This window comes from Cavia porcellus, unplaced genomic scaffold (genome assembly GCF_034190915.1).
Source record: "Cavia porcellus strain 051 isolate PalLab524CR breed Dunkin Hartley unplaced genomic scaffold, mCavPor4.1 scaffold_5, whole genome shotgun sequence".
In the NCBI taxonomy this organism is placed as follows: Eukaryota; Metazoa; Chordata; class Mammalia; order Rodentia; family Caviidae; genus Cavia; species Cavia porcellus.
The window spans coordinates 74,238,591-74,254,896 of NW_026947488.1; the positions used below are offsets into that span (position 1 = coordinate 74,238,591).

At 41.2% G+C, this 16,306-nt stretch overlaps 1 protein-coding gene across 2 annotated transcripts; it reads right to left on the bottom strand.

Moving 5' to 3' along the window:
- Positions 1–1,325: 1,325 nt before the first annotated feature.
- Tm4sf1 (transmembrane 4 L six family member 1) lies at positions 1,326–9,606 on the bottom strand. Of its 2 annotated transcripts, XM_005006725.4 has the most exons (6): positions 9,315–9,606; positions 7,828–7,920; positions 7,595–7,740; positions 3,843–4,047; positions 2,596–2,600; positions 1,326–2,091 (listed from the first exon to the last, which is right to left on the bottom strand). In XM_005006725.4, exons 1-6 carry the CDS (start codon positions 9,489–9,491, stop codon positions 1,899–1,901), a joined length of 819 nt encoding a protein of 272 aa, XP_005006782.1. In that variant the 5' UTR covers positions 9,492–9,606; the 3' UTR covers positions 1,326–1,898. The 2 variants fall into 2 exon arrangements, with proteins under 2 accessions (XP_005006782.1, XP_003476817.1); XM_003476769.5 differs by lacking the exon at positions 2,596–2,600 and having other exon boundaries at positions 1,326–2,121; positions 3,867–4,047; positions 9,315–9,602.
- Between the last annotated feature and the right edge of the window lie 6,700 nt (positions 9,607–16,306).

Consider the following 16,306-nt stretch of genomic DNA (forward strand, 5'->3'; position numbering starts at 1 on the left):
TTCCCATTTCTCTTAGCGTTAGGAAAACATGGACTCTATGACTGATCATTAACCACCACCACCTCCTTTTTTTGACAATTTTTTATTCAGGGATTCTTAACAAGAACTCCCTAGAGACCATGGGTAGCTAGGAAAGGATGTTAAATTTGAATGGAAAAGAAAATATACTTAATAATTGGCTGTACACTCCTAGCCAAAGTGTATTGTTTTCTTCCATTACAACAGCATGCAGCAAACTAATCTCAACAATGTTGATCATATTCTGATTTATGGCACAAAATCTATGCATATCATATCACAATTAAAATGTATCTCAAAATAGCACTTTAATTGAAATCATATTTCAAAATGCTGTATGTTCTTAGTGGACTCATTGGAGAGCAGGTGGACAGCAGGTGAACAGCGTGTGCCTGTCTGCAGATGGGATGCAATGGAGCTGGCTGTCAAGACAACTATACTATGATTTTAAAAACATTTGGGGGCCAGTGATATAGCTGAGTGGCACAACACCTGTGTGGCAAGTGCAAGGCCCTGAGTTCAATTTCCCATACCAAAAAAAAGAAGCTTCAATGTAAAAATGGTTTGATAAAATATTACTTTGTTTATTGTTGTTTTACTTAATAATTTTATGTTTTATTTTATGTGTTTATAAATAATTATGCTGAGAAAAAAACCTGTGGGTTTCACCAGACTGGAACAGAGGCCATGACACAAAAAGATTTAGCACAATGGTAGTAAATCTACCGCATGATGCCACCATGGGCAAGCACAGCCCTCTGTCAGCACGTGAGCCACATCACCCCAGCAGCCAAGTATCAGATCTTCAGGTTTCACTGCAGTGCTGCACTTTGAAATAAGTAAGTGGGTTTGGGGCTGCAGCTTCCACTCAGCTCTAAATGGTGCCCAGTCACTGACTCAGGATCTTCAGGCAGGCGCTGCCTCAGGGAGGAGCGCAGGCCTCAAACAGCGGGGGGCCTCTTTATAATCTCTTGTGTGTTGCCCATCAATGGATATCAAAAGCAACAACATTTCTGTGGAGAATTTTCAACAGGTGAGGGAGTCATCACATCTAACACATAATTCTGTACTAGAAGAGAGAAAAGCTCTATCTGCTTCCCCCAGGAATCCGATGTTCAGAGCATCTTGGAGAAATAAGTTACCTAGCTGACGAGCGACCCCGATGGACCCTTCAACACTGACAACTTACAGATAGCAGAGGAAGGCAGGAGAGGATGAGGGAGGAAAATGAGATAAAGAAACCAGGAGACAGGAAGCCCTTGGCGATGCAAACCATCAGAGGCAAAGAGGAGAAACTTTACACAGAAGACCATGAAATTAATACTTTATTTTGCGACAGGTGATCAAGTCTGGGGGAGTGTCCCTGTGGTCTTTCCACCCCTATACCCCTGTCATTTCCCACCATGCTGACCAATGCTCTAGTCCATTTCCCATCTTCTTGCCCAGTTTTCTGCTCTTTTCCTCTTTACACATTTGGTCTTTCTTCAAAGAACAAAAAATTTTTCACATGTTAAAAACAAAATTAGGATCTGGTGGGAGTCCACAGCAACTTGTAGCATTGCATGTTTTGACTCCTTCAAATATTTTCAATTAGGATGGAATACTTTCAATTAGGCCTCCAAACCCAGGCAAGAGTTCATGTTGCACAGAACTAAAATAGTCCAAAAGGCCTCTGGTTAGAGGTATATAGGCATAGAAATGGGAAACACCATATAAGCAATGATACACAACATCTTGGGTTTCTTTCTTCTTGGTCTTAAAAGCAATGAGACATCTTTCATTTAAAACACATACACATATATACAATTGTAATTGGAAAGGCACTTTTATCCTAAACATTACAAAGTTTACATTACCTCCAGTACTGTTTTTCTCATTCCTTAAAAAAAAAGTTGGTTTGCTAAGTTCAAACACTGAAATGGGTGCTCAAACACTGAAATCATGTTAGAACGCCGGTCTTTATACACATTTATAAAAGTAGAATATGAGGAGTATGATACACAGTACAAAGTTTTACAATAATACAAGTACATGTATAAATTACAGTGAAATAGAGGAAGCTTATGGTTCTGTCTTCAGGTGCCCCTCTCAGCAGTTGTATTGCTGTAAAGAAAATGAAATGGGCATTAGTTACAATCAGGATTAAAAAAATGGTGGCATTTCTGTCCTTTACATCCCTGTTGGAGCAATACAAATTTAACTTTAGCAGAGCTTTAGGCAACCACACTTCCGGTTTAGACAAGGCTTACAAAATGTTTTCTAAACAAACCAGGCCCATTGTCTACTCCAGCAAATCGGCAAAATACTGATGCAGGTTTCACTTCGAGTGCAGTTTGCCTGGGCTTTAGGGGTTTTAAGGGATAATGCCCTGGGAGTTTCACCTTGTGTGAGCTCAGTGGAGGTAACCTTTCAAATGAAGTGCTGTAAAGCCAGCAACGGACTCCCCTGCTTACACTCCGAAGTCCTGCTCTTTGAAAGTGTCTTTTGTCTTCTAAACAGAGCTAACAAATCTTCCCAGTGTCTGGGAAAAGCTGTCCCTGAGCAGAGCAGGATGGGAATTGAGTCATGGGAGGTGGCCCTGGCTGCCAAATCACTGCTGCAGTTTTGAACACTGACTTGTTATGTCTGTCCCCAAAAATGACCCACCGAGTTTAAACTCTGTGTTGTACAAATCTGAAGGCTAAATATAGGTTGTGTTCAGAAATCCCGAGAGAATTCTTCTCTGCCCCTCCCGAAATATGCTTGCCTGAAAACAACTCCATGCCAAACGTTTCCCACCCGTTATTTTCTTGGAAATTTGGCAACACCCCAAAATAATTATTAATTTTGCTATACTTGCCTGATAAGGAAAACTATATTAACTTCCCCTCAAAATTATAGAAAGTTTCCATTTATTTACAGCAGAATTTTTCATGATAGAAATGAACTTTTAGTTTCCATTGGACTTTTGTCTCATTGTCCAAGAAAGGTAAAAGCCTTGGAACCAGAGGAGTGAATGGTTTGGAAAATATAAAGGAACAAGTTTCTGTTTGCCTAATCATGCTTTACAGAATATGACAAAAAACAAATCACTTCCCAAAACTGGGCCAAAGCTGGACTTCCATCAATTCAATAATATATATTTTTTAGGAAGATAAAGAAAAAAGAACTTTCCCCGCTATGCACAAATGCATATTTTTCTCCTAAATCATATCCTCAGGAAACAAGTGCTTCCTGGTTTTCTTTTACACGGAAAAGCTTTTCATAATTGCTATTCAAAGGCTACTAGTGCCTCACCATCCCTAGTCTCTTAGACATTTTTTGACCCTTTATTAGGAAGGCATTGTACAAAATCCAAAAGGACAGCAGTGTAGCTTACAGGTAAAGACCGAGCGTTTTGGTATTAAAGCCTGTTACTTCCAGAGGGGATCTTACACATAACTACTTAATTTCCGAATCATAGTGTTATCTGAATAATGAGTTTAGCATAGTGTCTGGTCCAGTTAATGCAATTAACTAATATTTGTGTGCTAGGAACAGGAGAGCAGGTAAAGGAGAAGACTTCCTGGACATCTCTTTCGGGTCTTTGTAACTAGAGCTGGAATAGAGGTTCTGCATTGAAGGTGCAAAGACAGCAGGTCTCTCTGCACTGAGAGCACCGCGAAGAAGCAAGATAATAACCCTGAGAGCAAAACTGAATGAGAGCAAAACTGAACGCTACTGGTGCATCGCCACAGAGATAACAGAAGAATAAATGTTGCTCGTTTGAGCATGTTTGGTTTTGTTTCTTTCTCTTTGATGGAAAGAATGATGTGTTACAACAGCTGAAACACCGGTGCCAGCACAGGCATTTTCTCACAGGTTCTTACCTGCTGACGAGAGCAGCAGTAGCCACAAATGCCTCCGAGCAATCCATTTATTATTTGAATGAGACAAAAGATGAATTCGATTCCACCGAAAGCCAAGAGGAGAGAAAAGAGAGTTACATTCCACTCTACTATGTGCTTGGGTTCCTTGCACTGGGACCACGTGGAGCTATCCATAAGGTACCTGCGGATACAAAGAGTAGCTTCTGACACATGACCTTCCTGATGGGTTATTTCATAAGCTAACTTTTAGTATGGTGGTTTTGATTCAGAAATAAAGGAGGTGAATTAATTAATGTCCTTTGTTAGATTTTCTCACAAAATGGAGAAATTTACCTGAGATTTTACTATTATGATAAACACAAAATTAAAACCCCAAAACTTCTGGCAGGGGATGGTAGCCAACATGAATCTGAACACTCAGGAGGTGAGGCAAGAAGATTCCCATGAGTTTCAGCCGGCCTAGGCCACATAGTGAGTCCAAGGCCATCCTACACTACACAGTGAGATACGGTCTCAAAAACAAGAACAAAGACAAAAATATTTAAGAACTTTTGACTCCTAACACAGGATTCTGTAGTTAAAAATCCTCACCTTAGAATGATGTTTGTGTTCTCTACAGACATATAAATTTCTGTAGACAAAAAATGAAAGTGCAAACTATATTTGTGCCATATTTAAGGTAAAATTCATAGACGTGTGGGATGTGAACTAAGAATGTATGTGGAAAAGTGAAATCAAATTATGTATTCAAGATAGCAGAAATATAGAGATTGTTTTACTTGATTTCTCAAATTTATTGTTGCCTACTTGTTACCTGTGTGAAAGGTAGGACTTTATAGCCAATATCAAGTGACTATTTAGAAACTATGATTTCTTTACATTACTTTTTTAAACTTTAAATCATTTCATTAAAATATGAAACATTCTCTTTGAAAATTATCCAGTTTATGCCAAGTGTAGAGATTTAATATGCTAGAGTTTTAAATTGGGACCTTTTGAACAAAGCTTTTTTTTTTTTTTTTTTTTGGTGTTAAGGAATAAGTTACTTTGCAACAAAAAGCAGAAGGATTAAATTCAATTAATTTGATACTTCTTTACGTTTATGATGTCCCCAAGCATCCATAATAGTATGAAGCACATGATATTCTCTAACTCAACCGAGATTCCTTAGCACTCTGCATGAATTCAGAGCTGGGGATATAATGGTGAACAAGGCACAGGCTCTGGAAGGACACAACGTATAAGGGAGACAACATGTAATAGAGAACCAACAAGTAAGATGATTAGGTGAGCAGAATGTGGAAGGAGCACTAACCAGTCCAGAGTAAATGCCTGGCTATGTCTGTTCTCCAAGGCTATGCTCCATGAAGGCAGGAGCTAGACTTGTCTATCTTTACCACCAGAAGAGTACTTGGCCCGTGGTATTGAGCACATTTTCAAAGTAGCCAGATGATAAATAACAACCTGAAGCCACTTTGGAATGTTAACAAACCATGATGAGATCATACCTGACTGCATATGTATCTGGTTTAAGACAATTTCTAAATATATGGATATTCTTCTTATCTGAAAAAAATCTTCCTCTGATTACTTTCCTAAAATTTCAACCTTTGGTGCTCCCTCCTATTTTAAAAATTTTATTGGCGTGTTTTAAGCTGTAGAGCAATGGGTTTCATTTTGGCATATTTGTACATGCATATAACATGCTTTGATTAGTTTCACTCCACAGTTGCTCTATCCTTGTCCCTTTTCTTTACCTGATCCCCTTTCTCTTCTCTAATAGTCTCCCTTCTGCTTTCTTCTCTTTTTTCCTTCTCTCTCTCTCTCTCTCTCTCTCTCTCTCTCTCTCTTTCTCTCTCTCTTTCTTAACCTTTTGATTCTTAACGAAATAGGGTTTAATCATGTGGGAAAATCTAGGATTGACTTAGTTCCACAAAGAGACCTGGTCTAATCCTTTTCTTATCACTTCTCTTTGCCTCAGCAGAACAAAGGGACTTGCAATTAGAGCCCTAACTTTGAAAGAGTCCATTAAGCCAATCAGAGGTCCATTTTGATGGTTTAAAATTCTTTTATAATTTCTCTCCTTCTGGACCTGGCCCGCTGCATGTTAGTGGAGCAAAAATGTATACATTTTCAGATTGCAATGTTGAAAAACTATTTGGTTCCATGAGCATATTGGTCAACTAATCAGTGACTTGGAACTGCTAGCTAATCCTATCTTGCAATCCCCAGACAAGTTCAAATGCAAGGCGATGGAGAAGAGGAGAAAAGTTTCTTACAAAGCTAGAGCAGATAATGGGAGAGGCATACAAGCAGCTACTAAAAATGTTTAGTGACACAACCACCTGAATTTCGAGTGCATAAATTATGACTTTTTTAAAAGGCAGATTGATGCAGTAGTTTCATGTATGTTTGTACATACATGAATAATCATTTTGTGATAGTATACTCAATATTGACAATTTGGAACACTAAAATTTGGGGGTTTTTGGCACCAGGGATCAAACTTACGACCTTGAGCTTGCCAGGCAGGCACTTGTGCTGCTGAGTTAAATCCCCTTCTAACACTAAAACTTTAAACTCTGTAAGTGCCAGTTTTCCTTCAGAGTTACCATTGTGTGATGTTCACCTTAACCCAGGAGGTAATATGAACACTTAGCAGCAGCAGCAGTGCTATAGTGAGTTAGCCTCTGCAGAACATTTCACGCATTCCATTAATTCTCATGACAACTATCCTTGATATTTTATGGATAAAGGAACTAAAATGCAGACAGATCTGTTCATTTTTTCCCCTGTACTCAGCAACTGCAGAACTTGGATGGAACTCAGGTCTAATCCCAAATTCATTATCTCATAGGGGGAAAAATATGAGAGTGTGTGTATATCCAATCACACTGTACGCTACATGGAGTCATGGAGGCAAACACTCTCAATAATAGAAGGGTAATTCGGTTTCATTATAATATTCTTTTTAATCATGAATCTCAAAACTGGACCTTTCAAAATTCAGCTTTAAAAGCTCAATCAGGAAACAGTAAACTTAGAAACAGCTATTGCTAAAGGACCACGTGATTCATTTATTTCCACATACATTGATTTCTAGCAGTTTTCCTGTTTTTGCTCCTCTCTTTATAATTAATTAAAAGTAAATGTCAGCATGGAACAATGGACTTTCTTAATCTGTCCTCACATCAAAGTTGTGAACAAGATCTCTCTTCTATATCTTGCTAAGTTAAAATAAAGGATGTGTTGTACACAATTCTGATGTTATAGATGAACATGTATGTGTATGATGGTTAGTGTATGATTGTTCTGGGTTTTTATTAAATTCATTTAACTGCTGCTCCTGTTATGTAAGGATCTATAATATTCTCTGATAAAGTGTGTTACATTTAGTTGTTCCAGCATAACATACATGCTATATGGTACAAACTCTGTATACAAATAACTGACTTACGTTAAATTATGTCATATTTCTTGGCTTCCCTTTTCTCATCCATAAAATAGGAGTAAGAGTAGAAGCAAGTTCAGAGGGTTCATATATGCATAGACCTATTAAAAAGCACTTACCCTTGTGTGGTCAGGAATTGGCCACCTATCCTTGGACACCTAGTGCCTAACCTGTGTCTGAGGCAGTGAAACACTGGATGTGCACCTGGTTTAATGAGATCGCCACTATGCATGTGTGATGGATAGGAAAGTAACCCAGATATAGAATAATTACGTACTGTCCATTAGTGTTGGCAAAGGTGTAGTTCCACTGGCCGAGAGAGTCAAGACACCACGGTCCTTCTCCTAAACCCAAAGATGCCACGGTGACACAGTAGCCAGATGCTAAGAGTCCAATAAAAGCAGCAAATATAGAAGAAAACATCTAGAGAAAGGAGAAACAAGAAGTGGGCTGACGCATCACGTGGCTGTATCTCAGGACTGGGTCACGTCATCGGGTGGCAGGACTCACCGCACATCTCTTGCCACAGTTGTCATGGCCACAGCATCCGCAGCAGTCCTCCTCCTCCTCCAGCATCATGAAGACTATGGCAGGCAGGAACATCTGGTTGGGAGGCAAGCGAATTAAAACTATTGTCCTTCCCCAGGGTCTGTTGGGTCAGGTTAAGTAGCATTGGTATATTTAACTCCTCACGGTACTGACTGATTTTGATTAGGTTGACCAAAATATTTGAAAGAACACAAAAGTCTAAAGAGGGAAAAAAAAATCTGTAATATTTGCTTGTTTTCAGGCAACATGCCAAAATATTCTCTAAAATGAGGATGCACAATAACTGTATCCTTTACTGTAAGTAAAATAACATAAATGTGTTTATTCCACCTAATTTCATAATGATGCTCCAGGTACAAACTAAACTCTCCCCTGAAACTGTTAAGTGTAGTTCTTAAATCTGACTTTTCCTCACTTGTCAAATGTAGAAGAAATCAACAAGTCTTAAATAGAATAACTGAATCTTTTTAAGTGGAGGGATTAAATCTATCTGTAATAAACAGAATCACTCTGAAGCTACAAATGTACTGTTCTGGCATGACAATAAACCTCTTTAAGTAATGTAAGTATGACATACTTGAAGTTCAAAGTCATACTTAAACAAGTTCAATGTTAAGGATTATGTTAATATGATGGTAATGTTTAAATTAGAAGCAGATTTGCCACACCTTAACTCATATACAGTGTTAGATTTAAATGTTTCAATGCTTTGTAATGAACTAAGACAAACTATTTGTGTTTGATACTAACAATCCCTAAAATTTCTCTTTAAAATTCTTAATCCCAACATTTTCAAGTTCCAAACTCAGGTTTTCACATTCTTTCCACGCTGAGGCTGAAGTTAATACTTTCAGCTCCCAGCGTGGCAAGCAAATTCCTCTCACTTCAATTAAAAACAAAGCCTGGGAAACACAGCACATTCCACTGTTAACTTCAGACACTGATCCCCAGCTACCTGTGAGATTTTCCTAGATACCATGCCCAAGCAGAATGTGTTGTAAATAGCATTCTTTGTACATAACAATGTACTCAGTTGATTATTTTTTCTTGTCACAGATGCCTGCAAATAAACTGCAGATAATTTTAATCCAAACTGTTGATTACAGCCAACCCTCTCAGATCCCAAGATCAAATGTTAAATGACTATGCACTCCAGTACCAGAAACTCGATAAGTTTCTCAAATGTTGTTTAAAAATACCTATTTTCTAGCTATAAAGTAATACAGTTAGCATACTTTCAGTTCAAAGAAGATTTTGTAAAACAACATCTAATGAAACTAGTAAAAAGTCTATCACAAACTTTGCATAATCTGCTTCCATAAAAAATGAACAACAAAAACCTCTGGACTTGCTAATATGCATCACAGAAAGCTTTCCATGGAGATAACGACAACTTCTAGTTAGCAGCAGAGAATTCTTAAAAGTTGTAGCAATTCTAAATGACTTACCAGCAAGCCTCCTCCTGCAATGCCACCAAAGAACCACACATAGCGGCTGAGGTTATTTTCAGATGCATACTTTGTTTCCCCATTGGGAAAGTAAAGCAAAATATTAGCTACGATGCAGAGCACAGCAAGCCACACCAGTGAGTGTCCGATGCACCGTGCACATTTGCCATAGCACATGGTGGTGATGGGAGCCTGTGAGGTTTTCCCCACCTTGCTCTCTACAACTCGGTGTCACCCCAGACCAGATGAGAGGTGTGCCTGTGTGTGGGGAGAGCAGAGGCAACTCTCAGCCCATTCCTGCTCCCTCTTAAATATGAGCGTTCTTAGTCACTCAGTGGATGAAGTACTTTGCTTTCATTGGTCCTGACTGCAGGCTGGGCTTGGCTGGGGTGGAGGGATGTGGGGGATGCCCCGCCCTTCGAATGCAATCCTTGGGACAAGCGAAACCAGGGGCAGGACATGAGAAACAGCCTCAGTCACAAGCAACCAAGAAAAATGATTAATCCTCCACAAGGTATTCACTGTGCAATTCCTTCTCCGGATAAAGAATCAACAGGAAAATCTACACAACTTTCCAGTAGCTGCCAAGTGTCAGCGGTGGGACCGCCCTGGGAGAGAATTTCAAAAACAGCTGACTGTGACCCCCTCTCTGGACAGCTTCCAGTGTACGGCTGTGTGTTCATTGCTACCTTGGCACTGTTTAATTTGTGACCTGGGGCAATTCTCCCCTAGCCCTGAGTTCATTTCCTTGTTTGTTAAAGACAGCGTGTCCAAACTGTCCCTCATGGATTTGAAGAGGCTGCTAGAAAAATCACAGAGCAGGCTTCGTTGCTCAACCTGTGTGAGCTCTGAATGCCCACCGTTCCTGGATGTTTGACCCCAAAAGAAATCTGCACCCTAAGAAAAGAGCATCAGGCAACAGGATGGATTCTGGCACCTTCTCATTCTTGAGTATTGCTGTCCAGCAAAGCAGCGTCAGGAAGGGCCGACAAAGGCCCAACCTATCCTGCAAGGATAAAAGAAAAAGGCAGGAGAAAATGAGAAGGAGCAGATGGAAAGATGACAAAAGGAAAAAGCAAGAGACTTTGTAAATCAAGTGAGAAAACAAGTTTTTAAAGAACGGGGAGTAAGTAAGAGAATCAAAGCCCGCTGAGCAGGGCACAGAGTAGGAAGGTGGTCCACACTGCCAGACCCTGAGACCAGATTTCCCAGGCTCCCACTTAAAGGCAGATGTGAGGTAGAAGACTCATTTCCGATGTGGTTACATTGCAATAGAAGAAACCAACACCAAGTAAATTTAGCCCTTGAAAAGCAGGTTGCTCCGGCCAGCAGGATGAGGGGGAGAACAGAGTGACCAGATGGGACCACACAGGAGAGGCCCTTCACCAAGACAGGTTTCGAAGTACAGAAAAAAATGAAAGCAGTCAAGGTATTTCAGAAGAGGGAGGCGAGCAAGGCTGACAAATCCGGAGATGTCCGCTTAGGCCAGAGCATGAAGAGTTTGTCCTAAAACTAGAAGGCAGACTACATAACGCAGTCTGAGAGAGCCATGGGGTTAGTGCCATGGAATTGGACTGGGAGTGGAGCCCGAGAGGAAGGGTGGCTGGGCTTACTAACAGGTGTGAGTCACAGTCCAGACTGGGCTGAGAAAGAAAATAAGTGGAAAGTAGGCAGGGAGGTGTGGAACCGTCCGCCTGCTCAGGTGTGCCGGACAAGGGCTTGTAACAGCATCACGCGGTCACCACCACACTTCCGAGAGCAGAGCGTGTGGGCTTCTGCTTGATTAGTCCTGCTCGGAGACAGGATCTCACAGTGAGCATGGCCTGGGATGGACACACATGTCTTCTTTCAGGTATCAGCCTCCTCTCCACTGTACTGATCTGTCCCACCTGGGTCCAAAGTAAGGGAAAGCCATCCTTTGACTGCTTTGCACACAAAGATGAGATGCCAGCTTTGTGTTACCAGCTTTGTGAACGCAGGCAAGTCACATTCCCTTGAATGTTTTCTGGTCCCTAATACAAGTTTTCTGATCCCTAATACAAGTGGAAGGCCACTAACCACTTGTTAAGGGGTTCTTAACAAGTTTTTGAGAACCTTGCAATCCTGACCCTCTTTTCAGATAAAGAAATGTACGTCTATCTAAGCAGACAAAACTTTCATCGTCTTTCTGGGGTTCACAGACTCACTGAAGCCCAATGGTGGATCCTCTTGACATTTCTCTAGGTGTGGCCTAGCTGGGGACCACTTAAAACACACATGCAAATCTGGGGTCTTTCCTTCGAGAAAATGAGTAAGAATTTCCAGGTGGGGCCCAGCAATCTGCATTTTCTGCAAACATTCTACGAATGAGTCATTTGTTCCCTCAGTTTTGGGATCACAGCCCCAAATATGTGCCCTTTGTATTAGGTGCTTTCTGAGGCCATGTGCGCTTCAGTCTCCTCAATATCACCAACACAGGCAGATCACCTACTCGGAGGACTCTCGCAGTTCAGGTGCAAGGTATTTTCAGACATAAACTGACAAAATTCTGCACTAAGGCGTCCCTTCCCCTTCCCCACCTGGTTCTTCTCTTCAGCACCCTCTGCTTCTGTGCCTCAACTGCTCACCTGACCTTGGCACTGAAGTGGGGATCTTTCTGGTTAGTCTCCTGGTCTAAGACCAAGTGTGTTCTTCTGGACAATTTCTTTAGCACTTGACTATGGTCTCCTCCAGGCCTGGCTCCAGAGATGAACCTGGCCTTTCTCCCCTCCCGGGCACTCTGCTTCCTATGCGGGAACTGCCATCCTCACAGACGCTTCTTGGGTTTTGATTCTCTACCCAACCTTGGTCCTGGCCTTAAGCCTACTGCTGCCTCCTGTTCTGAGCATTATCTTCTCCCAAAGCATTATCCTTCAGAAGTCTGTTCACAGACAAGATGAGCATCCCTAATCTAAAAATCCAAAACACACAGAAATCCAGACTCTTAAGCACTAATGTTATACTACAAATGGAAAATTCCACACCTTATCTCATGTGATAGGGTACAGTCAAAACACAGGTGCGCTAAAAATATTGTGTAAATTTATCTCCTGCCTATGTGTACAGGGTATACATGAATTTCATGTTCAGGCTTGGATCTCATGATATCTCATTATGTATAATGAAATATTGCAAAGTTTTTAAAAATTCAAAATTGCGACACTTCTGACCCCAAGTGTTTTGGACAAAGGCTACTCAAGTGTGTCAGCTTCTCAAAGATGCCCGCTCTGCAGACAAACCTAGTGATGCTCTGCCCCCAATCAAGTCACTTTCCATCACTCTGTTCTGTGATGGCCACAGAGTTTTTCAGCCCTGGAAATTATTCTGGGTGTTTCCTTGTTTCCTTTTCTATCGTCTGTCTTTCCTCCCTTCCACCCCTTACTTAGTCCATCCACTAGTGTTTCCCCAGTCCCTGAAACACAATAGCTCCTCTGTGAGTATTGTTGAATAGTTGAACAATAAGTGAGTCGATTTGCTTTTAAGCTCCTCTTACTAAGTTAATGGTCTAGGTCAGTGATGGCAAACCTGTGGCATGCGTGGTGCATTAGACTGGGTCACTGAAAGCTCTAAAAGGTTCACCTTTTTGAGAGAACTCAAAAATAACAGCAAATAATAGCATGCACAATGTTTCAGGCAATGCAGAAAAGGGAAATGGCGGGGGATGAAGGACACCTCACTAGGAGCCTTCTCTAGCACACAGTGGTAACGGAATTGACCTCTCAGGGTCACGCTGTACTGAAACAAGTCAACAACCTGTGCAAACCCTGAGACATCTGGGCATTTAGCAATCGCTCGATAAATGTTACTTATTATTTCAGGTAAGACATCTCTACTCCGGTTATGATGTCTTATGTTTACTTTTCTGAGATCCATTCCTGTGACACATGTTGGACTTATCTTTCCTGGAAAATTTTTAAATATTAAAGTTTCTACAGCTATAGCAAAACTCCCTCAAGTTCCCTCACCTCTCTGGAATCACTCTCAGTTCATGACTGTCTTTGGAAGGAGTTTTTACTGTGATCTCACGTTGAGTACACAGTCGACTACAAGACAGGCCCTGCCCATCCTGCCTTCATCCACCTGCCCCTGTCATCCCCCTGCTAAACTCTGTTCTTCTTCCAGAATACCTTCCATCCCAGCTCAGGCCCAACGGTGACTCTCATCCTGTCCTTGATGTAGCACACCCACATGATTTGCAGGAATACCATGATGCAGGAAACTCTGTCCTCCACATTCCCAAATCCACTAAGGTCTCAAGAGCAAGGACCTTCTGTATTCTTCTTTGAGAGAACAGCTAGCAGAGTGTCAAGGATTTAGTTGGCTGTCAGAAATATTTGCCAGACTTTGCTAAAGTGAATAGGGGAACTCAGTATGTGTAGTCCTAAGGTTATTTCCTTTTAAATAGAATACACATAGGTCATGAAAAGTTGGGCAAAATTGACATCTATTATATTTCAACTTGAAAATTTTAAGTTTTATGCATCATTCACATAAGCTGCTGGCATATGCTTCTTATGGCTTTCTCTGTTATCTATTTGCTGTACAGTTGAGGCTTCAAGAATAATTCTAGGGGCTGGGGATTTAGCTCAGTGGCATAAGCACCTGCCTTGCAAGCAGGCAGTCGTGAGTTCGATCCCTGGTACCAATAAAAACGAAAAAGACAAAAAAAAAAAAAAAAAGAAAGAATAATTCTAGAAAAACTCCCTTCAGTAGTATCAAGTTTCACATAAACATAAGTTTTCATGTTGAAAGCAGCCTCAGTAGACAAAATGATGGGTTGAATGTTTAGCTCAGTGACACAAATGCCTGTCTGGCAAGCACAAGATTGTGAGTTTGATTCTCAGTACTTAAACAAACAAAAAAACAATAGAGAAAATGTTCAACTCCCATCCTTTCATGAATCGTTATACCTATTTGCAATTAAGTCCAAAGTTATAAATTCTATCTGGTTAGCAGTGGAACTGGATTACCTTATTTAAGAAATAACAATAGTAGGCAATGATGCTATGTGGTTGTTGAATACAAAAAAAGATCTGAGGTCAGATTTCCTGTCTGCTAGTTACATCCATCCACATGACTTCCCTGTTGTAATGGCACTAGTCTTTTTTTCTCATCTGAATATGACAAATGTTATGATTCATACACAGTAACCATGTTCATTAGAGCCTTATGATTATAACAGCTTCTGTAACAAAAGCCAATTCAGCTGCCTTGGCAAAAGGGCATTAATTATGAACTCCGAAAGTAGAAATGTGGATGGGACTTGGGGCTAAGGAGATGTCACCTATGCAGGAAATCCAGAATGTCCTTTGTTTTGCATCTTTGGCACTTTCTGTCCATACACTTCATTCTCCCCCCCATGCAGACTCAGTTTCTCTGCTCCCCAATTTGTGTGAAAGGATATGACAGCTTGTTTTTCCCATTGAAGAGACTCAGGTTTCAAAGGGGGCAAGTTGCTCTGGACAAGACTGGAATGGATCCGGACCTATGGAACCTGCAGAAATGTGGCTGCTGGGTGCCATCTCTGCAACCACACAAGATGAGGATTTGTTCTTAGGGCAATGAGGTGCAGAAGTTGGCTGCCAACCTTTATTAGAAGCCATTCTCAGGGCGTATACATTTATAGTAAAGGGGATAGGGGAAAATAGTTGTATGAAGCCTTTTGCACACAGCTGCCTAGCCTGCCCCTCATTTTAGACTGCAGTGAAATTTATTCCTGATGTAAAAATAAGCTTTTTGGTTCCAGAGATTCCCTTTACCCTTTATCCCCTCACTCCTCAATTGCCCCATGCTCACAGGATATGCTTAGTTTGACCTGAATCATCAAGCCAGGGAATCTCCCAGGCCTCAGTGCTTTTTTCAAGTGAGACACCTCCTGTGTTGCCTGCTCCTTGGTTAAGAGCTCAAGAGACAAGACTGGGTTTCCTTTCCTGGAGCTGGGTACTCAGAAGGGCTGGCTGGACTCCTGCTGGATGGGTGAATTGAGGGCATCTGTGTCTGGAACAGTGACAGCACAAATACTTTAAGAGAAGGACTTTTGTTTTGTGATATGAGTATCAGTGCTTCAGGTTTTATAATAACTGGATCCTGGCACAGGAAATGTGGAAGGCTTCAAAGACCATCTGAATTCCACAGAGAATGACTTATGGTTTTCTAAAACAACAGATATGGATTCAGCCCAAAGGAGACAGAGCATCCCTGAGGCTAGAGCCAGGAGTCTACATTTTGAGCAACCAAGTCAATCCACTGCACAGAGGAGGTGACATCCACTGATGCCAGAGGTCCAGCTTCCTGCTTTCAGAGACAAGGCTACCAAGATTCCCAGAGATTCCTTTGGTTGCGAAGAAAAATTAAGGGTTAAAAGAAAACAAAAGCAAACCCTAAGATATTAAAGCTAATGACTTCATCTGTTCATGCGTTTTGAATCTTGCCAGCCAGATAGATGGTTCTCCTCATGAGTGGGAAGAAGCTGCCCACACCCACCTCTGCTTTCATCATGTGGGAGATCAGATGCTGCCCGAGAGAAGTGGGATCCTCCCCTGCTGGCCTGATATCACAGATTCCTGCTGCATGTAAGGAGAGTAACAACAATTTTTTTCAGGGCTTTTGGACAATATTTATCTAGTATCTATGCCTTCAGGAAGTTGGGCAAAGAAGAACAGAGATATAAGACATTTAAAGAGTATGTGGAAATATGTAGCAGTCACTCTTATGTCGTGGTTGAATTTATAGCTCCCTTAAGCAAAGGGAGCTCTCCACGAGTAAGGAAACTGAGGCTCATATGGGCTACACGAGCAGGCCAAGGTCACAAGGCTGGCAAAGAGACACGGCCTGGATTCCTCCCAGTCATTATCCCTGACTCAGCACCCTGGTCTTTCATTTGGCTCATTTTTACTACTGCACGAGGACCCCTTTAGTGAAAAACACTGGCCACACTTATGGACTTCTTATCTCATAATTCTAAATAACAATTT